Source organism: Gracilinanus agilis, chromosome 4, assembly GCF_016433145.1.
Source record: "Gracilinanus agilis isolate LMUSP501 chromosome 4, AgileGrace, whole genome shotgun sequence".
NCBI lineage: Eukaryota > Metazoa > Chordata > Mammalia > Didelphimorphia > Didelphidae > Gracilinanus > Gracilinanus agilis.
This window is the reverse complement of record NC_058133.1, coordinates 127,905,200-127,922,348: the sequence shown is the minus strand read 5'-3', so window position 1 is coordinate 127,922,348 and position 17,149 is coordinate 127,905,200. Positions and strand designations below refer to the sequence as shown.

At 38.9% G+C, this 17,149-nt stretch overlaps 1 protein-coding gene across 1 annotated transcript in view; it reads left to right on the top strand.

Moving 5' to 3' along the window:
* The first annotated feature begins 9,095 nt into the window (after window positions 1-9,095).
* Window positions 9,096-17,149, top strand: part of SLC30A10 (solute carrier family 30 member 10) — a 13,466-nt gene continuing 5,412 nt past the window's right edge. The window contains exons 1-2 of the mRNA XM_044674648.1: window positions 9,096-9,720; window positions 10,336-10,413. Coding sequence (XP_044530583.1) covers window positions 9,096-9,720; window positions 10,336-10,413 — 703 coding nt within the window. The remainder of the gene's footprint in view (window positions 9,721-10,335; window positions 10,414-17,149) is intronic.

The window sequence follows — 17,149 nt, the reverse complement described above, 5'->3', positions numbered from 1 at the left end:
GTATATAAAAATATATTTGCACACATATAGATGTATACATATATACATAGAGATATAGACATATATCATATGTGTACATACACATACATTTACATACATGTTAAACAACTTTCTGAAGGCTACGCAGGTAATAAATGGCAAAGTTGGGCTCAAACCCGAATCTTCTTATTCTAGTCTATTATGCCTCAGCTGTCAAGCTCCTCAGAAAGAGAAAGGACAAAGAGTAGTTGATAAAAAGCTGTTGAAAGGAAATAAAGAGAAGGACTAGTGAGGAGGGGAGAGATGGAGACTAAAACTGATACTTCCCTAAAGCATTCTCCATCTACATTTGTTCAAATGGGTTAATATATGTAATGGATTGTGTAATCCTTAACAATGTCATTTGTTGTTCACCTCTTTTCAATCATGTCTGACTCTTTGTGACCCCATTTAGAGTTTTCTTGGCAGAGATAGAGTGATTTGCCATTCCCTTCTCCAGTTCCTTCTATAGATAAGGTAACTGAGGCAAACAGGGTTAAGTGACTTGCCCAGAGTCACACAGCTAGTTTAAGTGTCTGAAGGCAGATTTGAACTCAGGAAGATGAGTATTCCTGACTGCAGGCCCAGAACTCTATCCCCTGCAACATACAGCTGCCCTAAAAATGCCATTTAATGAAAGTTAAAACATAACCATAGGCTCATAAATTTCAAGCTGTAAGGGATCAACACCATTATAATTTGGGAATTGGTTCCTCATAGGAGCTAAAGAGAAAAGTCCACTTTCCTAAAGTCAGGTTTTGAAATATTTCCAGTTCATATAAAAGCAACATGTGTCAGAAGCTGTGCAAGAAAAACAATCTTCCCATTGAGGATGTGGTTCCAAAAACAATAACACTGATTCCAACAGAAATAGCCCTCATTTGCACAGAATCTTTCATCCCTGGGAGATCAAAGTCCTTTACATTCCCTTTTTTCCTGCCTTCATAGCATCCTAGCAAAGGAGAGAAGTATTAGCCCAAGAAATGGTGCAATGAGGACACACAAGGATGTGGACAGGAAATGGACCTGTGATTCTATGGGTATAGGGATCTTCCAGATAAAGAAACTCCCTCTACCATTGAAGGTTGGCACCTTCTTTGCAATTTAAGTCTTAAAAAGCTATTTAGAGTACTGAGAGCACTAGAGTATAGGAAAGGGGGACAGGGAGGGGACAAATGTAAATTCAGTTAATAAATACAACTTTCCCTCACCTAATAGCAACTTAGGAATGATTTTCCTGCCAAATGTACAGAGTAAATGCACAGTCCACATAATGTTAGTTAACTTCTGATCTTCTCTGCTGTGGGATATTCTCTACCACCAGAAGCCACAGAGGAGTATACTATCTTTCTTTTAAAATCATCTTTAATGTCCCTTTTCTATCAGTGCAGATGATCAGGAGTTCACTTATCTTAATGCCAATGTTGTTATTCATTTGTTTCAATCAAATTTAATTCTTTGGGGCCCTATTTGGGTTTTTCTTGGCAAAAATACTAGAAGAGTTTTCCTTTTCCTTCTTCAACAAGATAGGGGAACTGAGGAACAAAGAGTTACGTGACTTGTCCAGAATCACAAAACTAATAAGTATTTGAGATCAGATTTGAACTAAGGTCCTCCTGATTCCAGACCCAGCATTCTATTCTGCTATGTCACCTAGTTGCCCCTTAATGCCAGTAAAGTACATTAATAACCAGGAACCAGCCATAGAACCTTGAAAAATTTATCTCTATTCTTTGAAACCCAATAATGTTCTAATAATATTTTGTCTATATGACAGTGGAAATTGACCCTGATTTAGATTATGGCTGGCATTTCTATAAGTCCTCTACAGGTTTACAAAGCACTTCACATATCATTTGATACTCACAACAATCTATGAGGTTAAATAATGTGTTTTTTATCACCTTTTCATAAAGGTACTAAAGCTCTTGGGGTTTTGTGACAACATTCTCTCCTGACTCTCCTCCTACCTGTCTGACCACTCCTTTTTAGTCTCTTTTGCTGGATCTTCATCTAAGTCTTTCCTGTTAACCATAACTGTCTCCCAAGTCACTGTCCTCAGCCTTCTTCTCTTCTCTCTTATGAGAAAATTATAGAGTGAATTAGGACAAGCAATTAATTGTGCAAATTGACTCCATCTTGTGACATATTTCTGGAGTTATCTTAGCTCCCTTTCTATGCAATCATGGCCCTGGTCCAAATTCTGTCTTGTGAGAAAACTTTATTCAATTTGGGGGATTGAGAGAAATTATTGCATTATTTTAATCTGGTCATGCATGGCTGGAAAACTGGATTATCTGTACCTGCTGCTTAGAGATCCTTAACCATGGACCTAGGTTACATTAAACAGAAACAGCCAGCTCCTAAGACTGATGTACAAAATTTTCTCATAATTTTACATCTTAAGAAACCCACATGTCTTATCTGAGAACTGGCCTCATAATGATCAATCAATCAGTTATTGTTTCCATGTTCCTTTGATTGTCTATAGATAATTGAGGAGGAGGAATGGGACACCTCTTTTCCTGAATTCAGGTAATTGTACCTGGTCATTTTCCACCATTCCAACTTGGGAAGTCACCAATCTTCTATCCAATTAGAAATCAGATTACCTAATGTTGTATTGTTTCCTTTTAGTTAATTGGTCTTATTTGATTAATTATTTTTCTCTATAAAATTCTTTCACCTTGTATTCAGGGTTTATCCTTAAACTGAGGAACGGACTTGGTCCAGATTTGTTAGGCAGATGGCATGCGTTGTTTAATAAGCTGATATGCTCAGAAGATCAAATCTTTGTTTCCTCAATCATTTCATCTTTTGCTCATAACACCCTCTATTCAATTTGACATGATGGCTCCTGTGGATTCAATGATTATTTCCATGCTAAATATTATCATATATTTGTCCAGCCCTACCTTTTCTCCTGACCTCCATTTTCACATCTACAGATGCTTATTGGACATTTTGGAACTTAACATGTTCAAAACTGAGCTCATCTTTCTGCCCAAATCCTTCTCCATTTCTAATTTCTGTATTACTATTGAGGATACCAGCAGCCTTCCCAGAATTAAGGCTCACCCATGTCTCCTCACTGTCTCTCATCCCCCATTTCCAATCACCTGCCCAGAGCTGTTATTTCTATCTGCTAGCATATGCCTCTTATTCTTCTGATCCTGCCACCAAACTGATGAAAGACCTTATCACCTCATACCTGGATTATTGCAATTGTCTAACAGTTGGTCTTCCTACATCAAGTATCTTCCCTCACTCTGATCCACCCTCAATTCAGCAGTCATTGATTTTCCTAAAGTACAGATCTGACCATGTCACATACCCTGATTCTATTCAATAACCTGTTATTGCTGTGGGGGACTTGAGGTGAAACCCTGGGGTTCGGGAAGGGTACCTTTTGCAAGAATGCAAGACTTCAAAACTTAGCTTAAAAATAAAAAGAGAAATTATTAATTTAGAAAGTAATGTTGAGAATGGCCAGGAAGATAGCATAGGTAGATCAGCAAGATGAAAGGTTGCTCCCAGAATCTATAAATTCTGGGAGTTATATACTTTTTATAACAGTGGGGACATGATTTTGTGTCATGGCGTGGGCATGATTCTAGAGTGGTAAACACTCAGACATTTGGTGTGAGGGTTTGGTCATCTGACTGGGGTCTGCCTGAAGACCCTCATAGTTTAGGAGACTGATGGATGCCTGAGATATAGCCTAATGGTATCGAGGTGTTACCTGGAGGTGCATCTCTATGTCTATCTCAAATCTAAAGGATAATCCAAGGATGATAATAATCTCAGGGTCTTAAAGAAGTTATCAGATGTTATTTGATAAAGAGTCACAAGGACAGAAGGGAACAAAGGAATTTCCCTGTTTACAGTTTGCCTGGGTTTGGGGGGGCATGATGCCCATGCCATTATGACTCTGTTACCTTTAGGATCAAATGTAAAGTTGCTTTCAAAGTCCTCCATAACTTTTGGTCTTCTTTCACTTTACATCAACCCCTCACCCCACACATACTCTGTGGTCCAATGGCACTGACCTCCTTGCTTTTCCTCCTGTTCACATTCCATCCCCTAACTCTAGGCATTTTCACTTACTATCCTTTATATCCTTCACATCTGGAACTCTTCCCCCTCCTCACTTCTTTTCTCTTGTATCTCCTGGCTTCCTTCACATCCCAACTAAAATCTCATCTTCTAGAGGAAGTCTTTCCCAATCCCTCTTTTTTTCTAGTACTTTTCTTCTGTTAATTATATCCAATTTATCCTGTATGTATCTTGATTCCCCATGTATGTTTGCATGTTAGATCCTCCATTAGGATGGTGAGCTCCTTGAGAACAAGGACTGTACTTTATCTTGATATCCTAAGCATTTAGGACAGTCCTTGGAACCATACCTACATAGCAGGTAATTTAATAAATACTTATTGTAGCAGTCCATCATGTAGAAACCTTGATTATATTTTAGGGGTACTAAAAAACCATGCTTATGAGCTATGTGCTTATTTTTGCCAAGCTAAGTTCTATGCCCTTAGTTCGGTACTTAACCTTGTCAAATTTGTTTTACCAACAACAATCAATTAACATAGCTATCAGACAAACTCATATGCCTTAGGCCATATGTGCTCCTGATATGGGGCGTTAGTTACATATATTGTTTTAGGATCCCGCAGTGTGCATCTTGTGATGGTTACCTAACTTGTCAGACTGCTTCCCCCCTTACTTTTTGTAACCCCCCCAAAAATGAGTATGCCTGAACATCACCAGAGCTCTATTCCATCAGTGCTCAATTCCACCTAGAGCAGTGATGGCAAACCTATGACACTCCTGTCAGCACTGACACACGTAGCCATTTTCAATGACACGTGGCTGCAAACAGAGAAGTACAGGGGTGCATGCCGAGGATGAAACATTTGCTGTAGTGTAATGTAGACACTGAAAAAGAATATCCACCAGGGCATTCCCTAAAGTAGTCATCTGGCCTATGTTTAACAAAGCTTCTAATGAAGGAGAACCCCATATTTCCCAACACAGCCCTTTCTGTTCTTATACTGCTTCACTTATAAGGAAATTTTATGTAACAGCAAGTCTAAATTTTCTTCCTTGTCATTTTCATCCATTCTTCATAGTTCTATAATATAAATGAACAAAAGAAGCCTTATTCCTTTTATACATGACAGTTCTTCAAATTGTTGAAAACAATTATGTATTCCCCATCTCTCTCTTCCCCAAGCTAAATATCTCTAATTCTTAGACCAATCCTCATAAAGCATGACCTCACCATCTCTTCTAATACTGGCTTCACCATAAACTTTTTTTTTTTTATATGAGGTAAATTACTTGATCTCTATTTCAAGTTTTCCTCTTTTGTGGAAAAAAAAAGTCTGCCTATATGTATATATAGTGGGGTAGTTGTGAGGAGCAAATAAGATTATGCTTGATCTTCAAATTCTTTAAAAGATGAAAACTGCTATTGGAGTCAGAATACAGATCAAAGCATACTATTTTTCACTTTAGCTTATTTGGATTTCTATATTGGAGTTTTGGCTTTATGTGATTATTCCTTTAAAAATGAATAATATGGAAATATGTTGTGCATTATAATATATAAACACACACACACACACATATATATACATATATATATATATATAAAATGCAGATCAAATTGCTCTTACCACCTCTGGGAAGGGGGAGGGAAGGGAGAAAGGGAGACAATTTGGATCATACAACTTCAGAAATGTTGTGTAGAAAATTGTTATTACATGTAATTATGTAGAAAATTGTTATTACATGTAATTGGTAAAATAAAATTTCTTTCACACATAAAAAAGGAAAGATAAAAAAATGCTACTTAGAAAAATGTCAGGGATTTCCTTTGCTACTAATAATGCAACAGATTCTGATTTAGAATGGGACCCAGAGGGAGAGTTTAGTTTAGTTTAGTTTTAGTTATTTATTTAGAATGATCTTTTTAATAGTACAGAAGAAAAGGTTTCAGTTAGTCTCTGTTCTCCTGCAACTCATAGATTATTAGGGGAGATATGACACACAGATCCCATACTAGAGTGGTGGCAGTGGAAATAGTGTGAGACCTCTGAGGTAGGATTAATAGGGCATGGTAACTGATTAGATCTGATAAATGCTGGAAGTGGAAGACTAAGATAATTCCAAGGTTTTAAACATGAGAGACAGCTTGAATGGTTGTGCTGCTGATACAAATAGCCAATTGCAAAGAATATTTAGAAGTAATAAGTTCATTTTTGGTCATGATGATTTGGAAGTCCCCAGGGGGGTCACCTGGGGGAGATTGTCTGGTCTATAGCTGGAGGTGCTGGTCTAAACTTCTGTAACTGAAACCTTTTCTTCTGTGCTATTAAAAAGATCTGGCCTTAAATCCCGTCAATGAGTTAGGGTGATGTCTTCTACCCCAAGCATGTGAAGACTTCCCAAAGCTGAATGGTCAGATGAGAACAATTTGTTCCAGGGGTCATGAAGGGAGCTGAAGTTAGTGTTGTAGAACCCTTTGAGTTTGGTCAGACTTCTGGGATGCCAAAGTCATCACCTACATCAGGGCCATCATATCAGTCCTGACTTTTGTTTTGCCACTGGACTTTGATGACTTTGGAAGTGAGTGTGAGGCTGACAACTTTGTGCAATTCTGCCTCACTTAAATCCAATTCCTGGGCACATCAAGACATCACCCTGTGATGCTACTGGTCTGAAACAAAGGAAAACAACTTATACAAATGAGTGACCAATTAATGATAACTAATCTTGATAAGATTTAATTCAATCAATGAATCCCACATTAAAACATTTGTGGACTCTATGCTCAGTACAAATTAATTCTATCTATCAGCATTTGTCCTTCTCCAGTGCCCATTATTCCAATTTCTAAGAAGTTACCAAGACAACTTAAGTTCTATTTATTATTTATTAAAAAATTAAATGAGTGTCAAAGATGTCCTATCTCTCTGGCCTGGGAGGGAACTGTGCTGTACAATCTTAGCCTGAAGGCATGCAAGAAACCTGGAGGCCCCCTTTTACTTGGCAAATAGCTTTCCCACCACCACCCTACCATCTGGTCTCTGATATAGTTCCTGATAACTGGGCAAGTTGAGTGACTAAGCAGTGACTTAGGTCTTGTGTTTTTCTTCCAGTACTTAATGACAGAAGTACAATTAGCAGTAGTGAATGTTAGTCTGTATCAAGTAAGCTACAAACAGTATTCTGTTTTTTCATGCTATTGACTTGATTATTAATATATTAATCATCTATTAACTATTTGTGAGTTGGTGGAGGAATTGAACAAATAGGAGGTCAGAGGCAAAGAGGACACAGTTTTCTGATGTAGTCCCTCTCTGTATTTTATTTGGTAGTTTCCTATTCAATAGCAATTTCGTACATATACATTGTATGTTCCCTCCAAGCCCATAACTAGTCTCTAAGACATTTTTATTTCATGTAATCATAGAATCTCAAAGCCAGAAAGAACCTCAGAAATCATCTAGTCCAACCCATACCTGAACAATAATTTCATTTGCAATATTTCCAAGATACAGTCACCCAGCTTCCAGTTAATGCCCTAAATGATGGAAAACACGGCCTTGTGTGGAAACTGTCAAGCTTGAAAAACACAGAACCACCAATGCAGTTAGAACAAGTCTTTAATCAGGACAAGGAAGACAGTGCTCTAAAGGCCACCACACAAAGTCATGCATATAATATCACACAGAGTTCTGAAACTCTGAGAACATTGTCTCTGGGGAAAATGCACCTTGTGGGCAGCTGGGTAGCTCAGTGGATTGAGAGCCAGAAGGTCCTAGGTTCAAATCTGGCCTCAGACACTTCCCAGCTGTGTGACCCTGGGCAAGTCACTTGACCCCCATAGCCTACCCTTACCACTCTTCTGCTTTGGAGCCAGTACTCAGTATTGACTCCAAGACGGAAGGTAAGTGTTTAAAAAAAATGCACCTTGAAGGGGGTTTTCCAATGAACTGAAGAACTTGGGGTTTTCTATATCCTTTAGGGAACAAAAGAAAGGAAGGACAATTGATTGCCTTACATGGAGATAAAGGAAGAAAGATTCTAGCCAGGGGCTGGACTATTGTCATCAAAGTTCATTCAATTTTTACATATAAGTGAAGGAGAGAACCTGATGTTTTATTTGAGATAAATTTTGAGGTATAGTGAAGGGTAGTTAATATGCCATTGGGTTGGGGAGAGATCTTTAAGAAATTCTAGTTCTAAACTATGAAATAAAACGAGCACTTCTATGTACAAAATAGAAGATAAGAGGATTAACATAAATCTATGAACATCTATTATATACAGCTTGCCTTTTAAGTACATAATAAGTTCCAGAAATAACTTTCAGAATTGTTCTCCTTGTCTGTAGATTTTTTCTGGCTTTGCTTTCTTTTTATGCATAAAAATGCATTAATAAGCGTCTGTCTCTCTGTGTCTGTCTGTCTGCTGTCTTTTCCTTCTTTTATTTCTCTTTCTTCTTTTCTTCTGTCATAGCTTAAGAGGCACAGCAGTGCAGTGGAAAGGAGTTGAAGTCCGGAGACAGAGGTTCAGATCCTGCCTCTAAAACTAGCTCTCTGGGACATGAGGCAGTTATAAGCAGGCGTAAGCACTCTAACCTTCAGTTTCCTCACCACTGTCACGGTAATAGAGTGAAAGGGTAATGGGAGGTCGTCTAATTGTATGTAGCAGCCTCTGGTGCCACTCCTTTAGACTCTGCTCCTTTGGAGGCTAGGGGCGCTCTTCTCAGCCTTTATAAAAAAGCCAAAGGGCAGTGCTGGCTGCTGAAAACCCGAGAGCAGAGTAGACGAAGCTGTTTCAGCCAGGGTCTTTGACCGCACTTGTTGCAGAGGCCCCGGCGTACGCGACTCGCCATCCAGGACGGTGCGCACTCAGGGAGTCCCTCTCCAAAAGGCGACGCTGCGCTGTGCGCTGCAGGGAATCCCCAGCTGCGGTGGGTAGGCATGGTGAACACAATTGAGCTCAGCTGCAGCTAGAAAGTCAACGATCCTCTTCCCCGCCCCAGGGCTTCAGAGGAGATGGGGCGCTACTCAGGCAAGACATGCAGGTTGATCTTCATGCTGGTGCTCACCACCGGCTTCTTCGTGGCGGAGCTGGTGTCCGGCTACCTGGGCAATTCCATCGCCTTAATCTCCGACTCTTTCAACATGCTGTCGGATCTCATCTCGCTCTGCGTGGGGATCAGCGCCGGTTTTATCGCTCGCCGCCACACCAGAGGCGCCCGGGCAACCTATGGCTACAGCCGAGCGGAGGTGGTGGGGGCACTGAGCAACGCAGTCTTTCTCACGGCCCTCTGCTTCACCATCTTCGTGGAGGCCATTCTGCGCCTGGTCCGTCCAGAGCGTATTGATGATCCAAAGCTAGTGCTCATCGTAGGGGCCTTGGGACTGGCGGTCAACGTGGTGGGTTTGCTGATTTTCCAGGATTGTTCCTGGTTCACTTGCCGTAGCCGCCGCCGCCGGCGACGTCTGAGTGGCAGCAAAAGGGAACCCTCTGCTGCCCTGGATGCAGTTAGAACGCAGCAGATGCAGCCGTCTGGACCACCTGCTGTAGTACCGGGTTCAGATTCGACCCTCACTCTTAGGGTGGCCTCCAGCCCTCCGAAGGAGGAGAAAGCGGCGGCTCTGCAGCCCAGTGAAGCAGGTGCCTTTCAGTTGCATCCTCTGGATAGCTTACCTTTCTTTTCTTCTTCCTATTCAGCCTTTTCCTTTGCCTTTCTCCCCTTCCTCCTAGCCTCTCCCCAACTCCCATTCATTTCTTGACTCTTCCTTATCCATTTTACTTCCCTCAAGTCAATTTAAATTTTGCTTTATTCCATATTTTTGTTATTACCATTATTCTCCATCGATATCATTCTCACACACACTCAAAATTTCAGACAATAGCATTCTCCTTTATTTTCATGTAATTTATGAGACAATCTTTTCTTCCTTCTTTCCTCAGGTCTAAGGGGCTAGGGAGGGGCTCTTTTTTTTTTTTTTTTTTTTTTTTTTTTTAAATTTAAACCAATGTTTCTTTTGAATTGGTTTTAACTTGAATGGAAGAATGAACAAAGTCCACAGCTGATCACAAGGCCAACCAGATCTGTTCTGTTTGTAGTAGAGGGAGGCTTTTTGTGCCTACGTGGGTGCATCTGTGGATAGGGAGGATAAAGGGGACACTGCTAATCTGATAAGGGTTTAAAAATTGTTTTTGAGTCCCTTGATTCTTTTTGTTTGTAGAATTATACACAACACAAGGTTTCTTCTTTGAATGCAGGTGATTCCCTGAACATCCAGAATGAACCTGAAGAGAATATAAAAAAAGAGAAAAAGTCTGAAGCCCTGAATATCAGAGGTAGGTTATCAACAAACAAATCCAAAAACACAATCTTTGTGGCAGTGCATGCTTGCACCATCTTTCTTCATTTCATTTTGATTGTCAAGAGGAGAGAAATCTGAAAGTATCCAAATTTTATTCACAAGGCCAGTCCTGAATTTCTTATTCACTGCATTTCTAGGGGAGAGACTGGTTGCTAATGATAAGTCACTGGGGCATTTTAGAGTGATATTGATGATATCCCATAGAAGAGCACTCCCTCCCAACTTTCTCTAGTGGTATATTCTATTCTGTAGAGTTTATTTCTGGTAGAATTATAGAAGCATTCTGCTTTAATGGAAAGACCACTGGATTTGGACTCAGATGACCTGGGTTCTAATCCTGCCTTTGTCACTTAGTGTTGATCTTGTATGTCACTTAATCATTCTGTGCATCTGATTCTTTATCTTTAAGACTTCGTATGTGTGTGTGTGTGTGTGTGTGTGTGTAGGAAGGCTTGGGCTAGATAACCTTTAGATTCCTTTTAATTCTAAATTTTAATCAATTAGAGACTAATAACTTCACCAATGGACTAGTCTAGGCAGGGGTTCTTTATCTGGCTTCCATGAACTTGCTATTTTGAAAAAAAATCTTGATTACTACATGACAATATAACTTTCCTTTGTAATTTTTTTTTGTATTTAAAACATTATTCTGAGAATGGGTCAATAGGCTTCAGAAGACTTCCAATGGAGTTCATGAGGCCAGAAAAGGAAAAAAAGTTGAGAATCTCCACTTTAGGGTACTTCTATCTGAGTACAAATTTTACCTAAAGTCTACCTTTGGCACCAGTGAAACCTGCTTTTAGTGACTGGGTCACAAGAGGCACAAAATCTAATCCTTGACTTTAGGAAACCTACCACTAATGAGATTCAACTTCAGACTGGGCATGGTGGCTTATACATGTAGTCCATTCTACTGGGGGGGGGGGGCTGAGGCTAGGGGATCATTTGAGCTCTGGAGCTTTGAGCTGCAATAGAACTCAAACAGATCAGGTGCCCATACTAGGTACAGCATAATGTGGTGAGTCCCGAGGATTACTTTTTTTTTTGGAGGGGGAGGAACACAAAACTTTTTAGTGAGGAGTGAACTAGCCCAAGTAAGAAATGGATCAGGTCAAAGCTTGTGTGAGGTTCAGTACTGGCCCATGAGTAGCTGCTTCACTTCCAGTCTGGACAAGATAGTGAGAGTCTCAAAAAAGAAAAGGAAAAACTTCAGATAGTTTGGAAAACATTGGAGAGAACCTGGAAGAGCTACTATGAAGGGAAACACTCCCCCCACCATTTTTCTATAATCCACACAGTCTGTAGCATTGATAATTTCAATATTTAAGTGCTTATTGTGTGTAAGGCTCTGGGTCTTGGGTATTCAAAGACAAAAGATAAATCCTAACTTCATGGAGCTTGTCATCTACCAGGAGGGGAAGGGAAAAGAATAGGCATTGAGTGCCTGCTATGCGGTAGGCACTGTGCTAAGGGCTTTACAAAAACTTTAAATACTTTAAAATATCATTTGATCTGGATGCTGCAGGAATACAACATATGAACAGATAGCTCTATACATAATTTGAAAAAAAATCACATATTCAGGGTGGTTAGGGAACTCACTGGCAGCTAGATGGCGTAGGCTTTGAGTCATTATGACTGTCAGTTCAAGTTTGACCTCAGATACTAGCTGTGTGACCCTGAGCAAGTCACTTAATCCTGTTTATCTCAGTTTTCTCATCTGTAAAATGATCTGGAGAAGGAAATGACAAATCATTCTAGTATTTTTGCCAAGAAACTCTTAAAAGGGGCTACTAAGGGTTTGACACAACTGAAAAATGATTAAACAACAACAGGGAACTCAATATTGGAAGGAGTCCTGTGGTGAATCTTTCTGTAATGTAAATTATTTCCCCAACCCCAATTAATCTTTAAAACTAGATCAGTTTAGATTTGCATTTATTTAAATATCTTTAAGTAGATATAAGGAACCCAGTACTTAAAATTTTTTGGTTATTTTTCTTCAGTGACTTCATTTTATTCTCATCATGAAGTCCATAAAGTTGGTAGAAGATCTATTATAATCCCTAAAGTTATAGCTGGGGAGAAAGGAGCATGGAGATAATGGTGCATTTGACAAAATTCCAGTAGGATACAAGAAACTTAAGGACAAGTAGGTGACACAGACCTGGAGTTAGGAAGATTTCTCTTCCCAAGTTCAAAGTTGGTCTCAGATACTAAGTGCTTTGTGACCCTGAGCAAATCACTTAGCCCTGTTTGACTCAGTTTCTTCATCTGTAAAATGATCCAGAGAAGAAAATAGGAAACCACTCTAGTATTGTTGCCAAGAAAATCTCAAATGGACTCATGAAGAGTTGGATATGATAAAAAAAAAATAACAACCTGTTTGGGGATAGCTAGGTGGCTCTGTGGATAGAGTGCTGGACCTGGAGTCTTGGACAAGTCACTTAACCCTGTTGCCTCAGTTTTCTCTTCTGTAAAATGACCTAGAGGAGGAAATGGCAATCACTCTAGTATCTTTGCCAAGAAAATCCCAAATGGTGCCATGATGAGTCAGATACCATTAGAATGACTGAACAGTAAAAATAAGAAATGTAAGGCATGGAAAGGTTTTGTTTTTATCTTTGTATTCCTAGTAAGAAGGAGCAAGGCATAGTGGGAAAGGTTAGGGAGCTCACCTCCAAGTCAGGTAGATTTGATTTTAAATTCTAAAGCTGATTCTGTGTCTCTGGGCCAGCTACTTAACCTCTCACTAAGACTTTAGGACTTTTCTCACTGGGAGTTTCCTACATCAATGAAGTCATGGGTCCAGACACCTCACTTACAAAAACCTCCTATCACTGACCTTCCTTTTTTTATCTGTTCCTCCCACTAAATGCCCTTCATACCTACAACTCTCTCCCTCCTACCCTCTACCTACTGACTTTCTTGGCTGCAAGTCTCATCTCAAGTCCCTCTATGAGTAGGAGACCTTTCTCAGCTTTCGTCATCATTAGTGTCTATCCTCTGAAATTTCCTTGCATTTGCCCTGTACATATCTTTTAGATACATAATTGTTTTCATGTTGTCTCCCGCATTAGAATATGAGCTCCTTGAGGTCAGGGATCATGTCTTGGTGTTCCAGCATGTGACACAGCACCTAGAATATAGTAAGCACTTAAATGTTTTACCGACTACCTTTCAGCTAACATAATTCATTGCACATAATAATAACTAGCATTTACACAATGTTTTAAAGCTTATGAAATACAGTATACATTTTACATCATTTGACATATCATTTGTACATCATACAACAACCCTGGAAGATAGGTGTTATTATTATCCCCATTTTCCAGTTGAGAAAATTGAGACAGAGATTGTGACTTGCCCAAACATCACGGAGTCAGTAAACATCTGAAGCAGGATTCAAACAGAGGCCTTCCTGACTTGAAGTCTAGCACTCTACCCATTATGACATCCAATTGCTTTCAAGCACCAGTAAGTGTTTAATCAGAGTTTGTTGAATTGAATAAAAGCATTGAAGCAAAAATATAAGGAAATTTAAGAGATCTTGATAATATTTAGTCAAAAATTCAAGTAAGAGATTACTGGAGAACATGGATAAGGAAGTAAGTATTTATGATGACTTGTTAGTAGGACTGAGCAAGGCAAGTCTTTTTCCTCCAACTTATTGTTGCTCTGAATACTGCACACCAATGAAAGACTACACCTCCTTGAACTACAGATTTGTGGAACCTTGCCAATATTGCATCTCTTTAGGCATTCTTGGGGTTATGTTTAAGGATGAGCCTAGAATCACGTGAAATCATTAGATTAAAAAAAAAGCCAAAACTTTACCATCTAGCTTAGTATCAGTTCTAAGACAAAGGAGCACCAATGGTTAGGCAACTGGGATTAAGTGACTTGCTCAGGATCATACAGCTAGGAAATGCCCAAGGCTAGATTTGAATACAGGTCCTCCCAATTCTAGTCTTGGCTCTCTATCCACTGTGCTACCTAGCTGCCTTGTATCACTATGAATGAAAACAGCCTTAAAGATGACTTAGTTCATCCCTCTCATTTTCCAGAGTAGGAAATAAGTCTAAAGAGGTCATGTCATTTCCCAAAGGCTGAACAGGCTAGGTTAATGGCAGAGCTAGAACCAGAGCCCAGTGTTACACTATTTCCATAATGATTCACTCTAGGCTATAGGAGCATCCCCTTAGGTAACCTACTCTCCCTCCTACCTTTTCCTACACTGCACACAGTCTATAGCACTGTTAAGTTTTCATCATGTGAGCAGCTGTTTTAAAAGATAACACTGTGACTGCAGACTTGGGAAAGTGTCTTATAGAGAAGAGATGTTGGTTCTCCATTTTCTCTTCTGTCTCCAGTTCTAATTGAAATCAGAGATTGTGTTGGAGTAAATTTCACATGTCTTCTTCTCTATCTTCTATCTTCTTCTCTAATTTGAATCTACAATGAAATTGAAATCTCAAGATTTATGACAGAGTTCTGTGTCATCATAGTTTTAGACCACAGTTTTAGAGCTGAATGAGACCTTATAAATATACCTACTTCAAACCTCTCAATTTATAAATGAGAAAACAGGACCAGAAAGCTTTAGTAACTTGGTAAATGTCACACAGGTAGCAAGTAACAGAGCTGGGATTTGAACTCAACTCCTTTGACTCCAAATCCTGTGCTTTTATTCTGTACTAATTTGTTATCTGACTTATAGGGGTAGGCAGGATAAGATGTAGAAAGGCTGAATTTGAAAAGAAGACAATGAATATTTTTATTCTGACATAAATATTTGCCATCCTCTACTAAGTAACCAGATGGAAGTTAAACACGTTTTAATTCTTTTGGAAATCGCTTTTCCTTTAACTCAATATGTCTTTTCCTTTTTGCTTTATTCTAAACCTTAAAATACCTTTTTAACATCATAAATATAATAGAGAAAGTGGTAGGTATACCGTGCTGAACTAAAAGACTCGCCTCGTTTATCAGCAAGCTCAACAAAGTACGTGACTTTTCCAAATGCAAGATGAACTAATCAGAGCAGAAATGATGCCAAAGTCCAGGAGTGTTACTTGATGCTAATTCATGATTCATGATTGTATAATGCCCTTTTTTATGGCTAGCAACTGGGGTAATGAAAAGAATTCTGGAGATTCCTTTTTTGGAATATTTAGCAGCATTGTGACTAACCATGTGATTGAAGTAATCTTCCAAACGATGAACTTTTATTGAACTATACCAACTAGTCCCACCCTACAAAATAGGTTGTCATTGAGTTCATTTCTATAGACATCAGAACCTCACAACTGTCTAGAGGTCAAACAGTACAGCACAGCAGTATTCCAGAAATGCTCAGTGAATTTAGTTTATAAAATTAAATGGTTGGGGAAAAATGAGTCACATTTAGGTTTTGTGTCAATAAAAAAACCCAGAGAGGACAGCTAGATGGCTCAGTGGATTGAGATCCAGGCCTGCAGATGGGTGGTCCTGGGTTCAAATCTTGTCTCAGACACTTTTTAACTGTGTGATCCTGGGAAAGTCACTTAACCCCTATTGCCTGGCCCTGGTACTCTTCTCCCTTGGATCCAATACACAGTATTTGTTCTAATACAGAAAGTAAGAGTTAAAAAAATTTTAAATGATCACTCTATTGCAAATATTAATATAAAAATAGGTTTTGAACAATGACACATGTATAACTCAATGGAATTGCTCATCTACTCAGGGAGAGAGGAGGAAAGAGGGGAGGGAAAGAACATGAATCATGTAACCTTGGGAAAATATTCTAAATAAATTAATTAATTAATTAATAAAAAAAGGAAGGAAAAAAAGATAAAATAGGCTAACCTTTCATTTTACTGATAAAGAAAATGAGGCCCAGAGTGATTAAATAAATGACTTACCAAAGGTTATACAAGAAGTAAGTGGCAGAGTTGGTATTTGAACTTGAATCTTTGGATTTCAAATCTGATCACTATGCTCATGATTCAGAGACAAGAATAGTCCACCTCAGAAGGATTCAGATTCAAATCAAGCAAAAATACTTATTGAGCATCTTCTACATGTTTAACAGGGTGGTAGGTACAGTGAGCAGAAGTATAAAATAATTATAAGATATAGTCCCTGCCCTTAAGAAACTTGCTGTCTATTTAAAAACAATTTAATTTTTTTATTTTTTGCATTAAAAATTTTATTTTTTAGAAAAATTTTCCATGGTTACATGATTCATGTCCTTACTTTCTCCTTCACCCCCCCCCCCAAAACTCCCACCCCCATAGCTGATGCACATTTACACTGGTTTTAACAGGTGTCATCGATCAACACCTATTTACATATTATTGATAGTTGCACTGGGTTGGTCTTTCGAGTCTACATCCCCAATCATGTCTGCATCAACCCATGTGTTCAAGCAGTTGTTTTTCTTCTGTAAAACAATTTTATTAATAGAATTGATTTCTAGTGATCTCAGCTCCTTCCTCCCCTTCCCACTTCACAGAAGGCATCATCCAGGAAACAGTTTATATATATATATATATATATGCATGCATATATGATATATAATTATATTTCTCATGTTTCCACTTTTCAGTTTATTTTCTGAGCTGAACATTCACAAGTTATTCAAATATTAAATCTGTAGCTGTACATAATGTTCTCTTGGTTCTATTTACCTCTTCATTACCTCGTGTAGTTCTTTCCAAGTT